This window comes from Lynx canadensis, chromosome A1, assembly GCF_007474595.2.
Source record: "Lynx canadensis isolate LIC74 chromosome A1, mLynCan4.pri.v2, whole genome shotgun sequence".
Classification (NCBI taxonomy): Eukaryota; Metazoa; Chordata; class Mammalia; order Carnivora; family Felidae; genus Lynx; species Lynx canadensis.
In genome coordinates this window covers 91,483,759-91,489,570 of record NC_044303.2, presented here as the reverse complement: position 1 = coordinate 91,489,570, position 5,812 = coordinate 91,483,759, and the positions used below count along the sequence as shown (strand labels likewise).

Sequence of the window (5,812 nt, the reverse complement as noted above, 5' to 3'; positions counted from 1 at the left end):
TGATGTCAATTAATGAAGCCCCGAAAGTTGTATCACGTTCACTAATTTCCATTCACCAGTGGCAACAATTGCTTCCATCATCAATACCACCCTTCTACCTGGTTACCTCCACTGAGCATTTTATCTGTATCTTCCAGTAGACTCACCTCCTCACATTCCCTCAACTAATCACCTCAGGATGCCTTCTTCAGATCTCCCATTTTTAAATTCCTATCTCTGAGCTGCCCATCACCAAATTTCTACTTGATCCTTAGAAGGAAGGGAAGCCACCCAGCTTTCCCTGAGTTTCACCAGGGCCACAGGCTGGGAGATTACCTTATCAGCTCCTGTTCAACCTTAGTTCCAGGACTTTGGTGGCTCAAGGCTAAGGGGAAGCATAGCTGGGGGTGGGGGGCAAGGCAGATGACCAGTGGGAGTTGGGTGCAAGGCGGGGTACCAGTCTTCAGACTGGTGGGGCCGAGCAAAGGAACTGCCTGTGGAGGGCTGAGAGGGAAGGGCATGGTTGTAGGGGTGAGGGAAGCAGGTCATGGGTGCAGGTGGTGTTGGGTAGGAGTAGGGGCAGGCAGGGGACTCGGGCAAGAAACCAGAGAAGGTGGCAGGAGACAGCTGGGCCAGTGGCTGGAGCAGTGACCGCTCTTGCTTCCTCTGCTTAGCTCTGCGGTTCTGGAACCAGACCTGAGGAAGGGGAAGAATAGCCACATCAACGCCTCTCTCTCAAATAGGTGGCCCTGTCACATCAGAGCCCCCCTCCCCTTCAATGACAGAAGCTTCAGGTACAGAGCATAAGCCTCTCTGACCATGCAGAGGAAGTACAGCTCTTCCCAAAGGCATAGGCCAGCTGGGCCTAGATTAACAAAGCAAGACCCACACCATCACTCCCAACCTATGTCTAAATTTGCCGTACTATGAATTTGGGTGAATTAAGAATATCAACTTCCAACACGAAAGAGATCAATATGACACGATGGCATCTTCCCTCCACAGAGAATAGGAAACTTCCCCTAGGATTATTAGAGACGAGTTTTATTGTTATAGGCAGCTGGATTTAGGGTGGCGGCTTTATACTTAAGATGATTTCTATGGTTCGGATGAAAGGCACATCAGGCTGGCTGAGTCTCAAGGCCATGGTTAGGGACAAGGGTACATATGCATGCAAACACTTAAGATTGAATTTCTGTTGGAATTCACATCACTATTTTTAAAAATGTTTTATTTATTTTTGAGAGAGAGAAAGAGTGGGGAAGGGGCAGAGAGAGGGGGGGACAGAGGATCTGAAGCAGGCCCTGGGGCTTGAACCCACAAACCATGAGATCATGACCTGAGCTGAAATCAAAGGTCAGAGGCTTAACCTACTGGGCCATCCAAGCACTCAGGATTCACATTACTATGAAGGTTGAGGGTAGGGTGTTGAAAATCAGGTTAGAGCTTATGGTTACATTCAAGGGACAGTCTCATTTTAGGTGAGGTTATGTTGACTGCTGGGTGAGGCCATGTTCTGGGGAATGTTTAGGTTTGGGTTATAATGCCATATAAGAATTTATGCCCCAATAGCTCCTGAGCACCAAATCTACATTTCTTCCCAGGAGAAGTGGGGGATCCTGGGGCATCACCTGGATTCTCGCCTCACTGAGGCCTGTGTCCCGGGCGAGGCCCTCTCGGGCCCAAATGTCAGGGTACTGATTCCTCCCAAAGGCTGCCTCCAGCTGTTCCAGCTGCGCTGGGCTGAAGGTGGTTCGGTGGCGGCGCCTGGAGTGCGGGCGACCCCTCTGTGCACCTTGTGGGGAAAGCCGTGGTCTCCGCACTCCTACACCAGAAAGGTTCCTGTAGGGCCGAGGACTCATGTCTGAGGATGGAGGGGAGGGGAGAGGTTGTGTGGGGTGGACCCATCCGTCCATCCGGAATCTCGGATGCCGGTCCGCCCAGATCCCCTTTGCCTCCCACCCCCCAAAACCCCTCAGCTCTGGTAAGGAGCTGGATCCGGCTCCGCCTGAGCCCCCACTTCATCTCTGAGTGCGCTTATCCTGGGCTCTCCACCTGCATTGTCACCCCTGAGCCTCACTTCTCACCCTGGGCACTTCTGCCTCCTGTAAGTCCAGGCCCATGGAACATTCCCATGCAACACGTGTCCCTCCGTGTGCCTTTCGCCCCTCTGGGAGCATGTACTGTCCTCCTGGGTCTCACCCTCTGGGGCTCTTATTTGCTCTGACACAGTAACAAACTGTCCGGGTCTGTAGGACACCTGTGACTTGTTTCCTACTCTCAAGGCTCATGTTCAACATCTACGTTCCCTAGACTGCTCCCATCCTCCTCCACCCTTCTTCACCTGGGAAGATGAAACATTCCTCCCTCTTCCGCTCAGACACACCCTCCCCTCACCTACATTTCATCTCTCCCCTGGCCCGGCCCTGGCCCGGCCACCGGGCTGCAGGAACCTGAGCTCGTGGGAAAGGCTTGCCTCTCCTCCCTGCAGGCTCACTAAGCCCCCACACTAATTAGTCTGAGAGCCAGCCGGGGAAGAGAGGACACGGAGCGAAAGGAAACACCTGGAAGGCACACACTGAGAAAAGGAGATGTCTGGAGCTGAGGCACCCATCCCCATGGGGACCGAAGGAGCAGCTCCCACCGGGGGCTCAACTGTCCACCTTGGGGACACAAGCGTTGAGCCACTGGTGGTCCCCTGCTCTCTTGGGATCCAAAGCCCTGGCCTCTCCAGATGCCCATCTCAGAGGAGGCAGTGCAGTGGGCAAACCACGAGGTCAGGGATGAGGAGCCAGATTTCAGCTTCGCCTCTGCCCCACCACCATGTGTGCTGTTCAGCAGTCCATCAATGCCAAGGCTGTGGGTCCAGTCTGTCAAACGAAGACGTTGTCCCTCCCTGTGCTTGCTAAGATGCCCAAGGTTTTTAGCATTCTGGGGGCTGATTTTTATCTCCCCTTCTTGCCTTCCTTGTGGGGAGCCATGCCCTCCCCCAGGAGCCTAAGCGTGGAGCCCCCTCACCTGCTGCCTCCTCAGGACCACCCCAGAGATTCACTCACCCACCGTGGAGGTCAGAGTCCCAGCGGCGGGGTAGCCCTCGGGCCAGAGGCTGCTGCAAAGTCGCCCCTTCTTCTGCTTACCCTGCTCACTCCTCCCTTCTGCTTCCATGGCTAACAACAAAGACCAAAAACAGTCCAGGTTCCTGTGTCCCTGAGTCTCTGAGCCCAGGTCAGTCTTTCTCTGGTTCTGTCGTTCCCCTCTCTGCCTGTTTATCTCGCTCCTTCTCCCTGTGTTTATGCCTCTCACTCTCTGGATGGAAATACAGATGGATATCTTTGTCCTTCTCACTGTCTCCCCTGTTTTCTAATTTTTTTCCCTAACTCCCCATTCCTTCGCTTGAGTATCATAGCATTCTCCCTGCCTTGCCCCGACCCTGTTTCTCTGTCTTGGCCTCTACTTTCCACTGTCTGCCCCTTGTCTCTCTCTCCCTTTGCTCTCAGCTGCCTACTTTCCCAGCCTGCAATCCCACACCACCTCTTTCTTCCTGAGCCTTGGAGGAGTGACCTGCCCCTCGCCCCTGGGGGCCCATCCAATCATTGCCTGGTCACCAGAGCCCCCTTCGTCAGGGGAGGATCACAAGCCGGATGAGGGAAGGTGCTCAGTTGGAGGGTCCAGGGACTGGGGCCAAGAGCTCGTATTCCCAGAGGACCAAGTTCTTTTGTCCTGTTAAATCCCCTCCTGGGAGCAGGCAGGGTAAGAAGAAAATGCATTCCTCCTAAGACCCTTCCCCAGAACCCCACCGTGGGGAGAGGGGGTGCAGGATTGTACCAGAATGAGGGCCAGGAGTAGGGCCTGCCTGGCATCTCAGCATGTGGGTGAATATCCAAGGATCTGTTTCCAGGTAACTAAAAAACTAAAAGACACAAGTGCATTCTGGCCCCTCCTTGATACCCTGATTCTCAGAATATACTAGACACACCCTCCCCCACCTCAGGACAACCTCAACCATGGGCTGAATCTCCAGGACACCATAGTTCTCAAGGGCTGTCTGCTTTCCTCTCCCAAATGTCACCTCCTCACTCACTCAGAACCCCTGGGACTCCAAGACCTTCCAGGGTCACGCAGACATTCAGAAAACGCTGACCCTCGAGAGCCTTGGAATTCTGAGTACATCCTGACTGCTTGGACTTTAGGACTCCGCGAGACACTGAGATGCCCACGCCATCCTGACATTCTGAGTCTTCAAGGAAATGCTGAAGCACCTAGGATCCCAGAGCAGTCAGGAAACCCTGACACCCACAATATTCTGCTTCTTGAGATCACTTAGACCCAGAAAGTACATTCTGACATCCCTAGGGGATCCTGACCCTTTAAAGACAACCTGATACCCCAGGACTCTAGGATACTCTAGGACGCACTGAAACCCAGAATGTTCTGCCTCTACTAGAAGATCCCTCTAACCCTGCCACGAGGTTCTAACTTCTCAGGACACCCTACCCCTCATGGAAGGGTCAGTCTGAATCACCACGGTCATGCTTATCTTTCGCACACATCCTTTTAAAAGCACCCTGACAATTTAAGACCAAAAAAAAAAAAAAATTCTCTAGGATCTTGATGCTTACAGTATGGTCCACAATCAGCAGCATCAGCAGCACATGAAAGCTTCTTAGAAATGCAGAATCTTGGAGTCCACCTTAGTCCTACTGAACCAGAATCTGCATTGTAACAAGATCCCCAGGATAAACGGGTATCCATTTATTTTCACCAGCTCAGGCTGCCATAACAAAATACCAAAGGATGGGTGGCTTAAACAGTAGACACTTCTCAAGGTCTGGAAGCTGCAAAAGTCAAGGTCAAGGTGTCAGCTGATTCAGTTCCTGGTGAAAGTTCTATTCCTTGGATGTAGACAGCTGTCTTCTTTGTCTTCACATGGCAGAAATAAAACCACCTTTGGTCTCTCTTCCTCTTCTTGTATAGATACTAATCCCATCATGTGGCCCTTGCCCTCAAGATCTCATCTAACCCTAATTGCCTCCCAAAGGCCCCACTTCCAAATGACATCACATTGGGATTAGGGCTTCAACACATGAATGGAGGTGCAGGAGACATACAAACTTTTGATCCATAAGAACATTAAAGTTGAGAAGCACTGATGGAAGACACCAACCTTTCTCCCTCTACCCCAGCATATACCATGACCTCCTGGAGCAACCCAAGCCCCCATGACATTCTGATCTCCCAAGACCCAGTAACATGTATTCAACTTGAACCTACAAGCAAGTGCTGAATTCTAGTACATCCTGCAGCCTCAAGATACCCTAACTCTACAAGGAAACTGACCAGCTATCTAGTACAGCCTAATTGCCCCCAGGGTACTCTGATATTACAAAGAAACTCTGACCCATTACCCCTGCTCCCCAAAGACACTGAGACACTGCAAGTTTGACCTGACATTTCAGAGAACCATAACCCCTCAGGGGGCTGGAAGGCTTAGAGGCATTTGGTCTTCCAGGGCATCCTGATTCCAACCCCCAATCCTGTCCCCCAAGGAAGCCTGACACCCAGGATCCTCTCACCCCACAAGAAGGAGAATAGTGTGGAAGGAAGGAGTATAAGTTTGGAAGCCAAACTGCCCCAGGTTCGAATCCCAGCTGTACCACTTGCTAAGCTATGTGATCCTGGGCTCATTTCTTTTTTTTTTTTTTTTTAATTTTTTTTAACGTTTTTATTTATTTTTGAGACAGAGAGAGACAGAGCATGAATGGGGGAGGGGCAGAGAGAGAAGGAGACACAGAATCGGAAGCAGGCTCCAGGCTCTGAGCCATCAGCCCAGAGC

General features: G+C 51.8%; 1 protein-coding gene across 1 annotated transcript; it reads right to left on the bottom strand.

The window, feature by feature from the left end:
- Positions 1 to 336: 336 nt before the first annotated feature.
- PROP1 (PROP paired-like homeobox 1) lies at positions 337 to 3,144 on the bottom strand. Its single transcript, XM_030316412.1, has 3 exons — positions 3,036 to 3,144; positions 1,611 to 1,843; positions 337 to 675 (listed from the first exon to the last, which is right to left on the bottom strand). Exons 1-3 carry the CDS (start codon positions 3,142 to 3,144, stop codon positions 337 to 339), a joined length of 681 nt encoding a protein of 226 aa, XP_030172272.1.
- Between the last annotated feature and the right edge of the window lie 2,668 nt (positions 3,145 to 5,812).

Excerpts from the sequence above, each read along its gene's own strand:
- PROP1 (XM_030316412.1), bottom strand. The coding sequence starts at position 3,144 with ATGGAAGCAGAAGGGAGGAGTGAGCAGGGTAAGCAGAAGAAGGGGCGA. Across the intron at positions 1,844-3,035 it reads GACTCTGACCTCCACGGTGG|ACATGAGTCCTCGGCCCTAC; the intron begins GTGAGTGAATCT and ends CTCCATCCTCAG. Across the intron at positions 676-1,610 it reads TCAGTGAGGCGAGAATCCAG|GTCTGGTTCCAGAACCGCAG; the intron begins GTGATGCCCCAG and ends CCCCTTCCTCAG.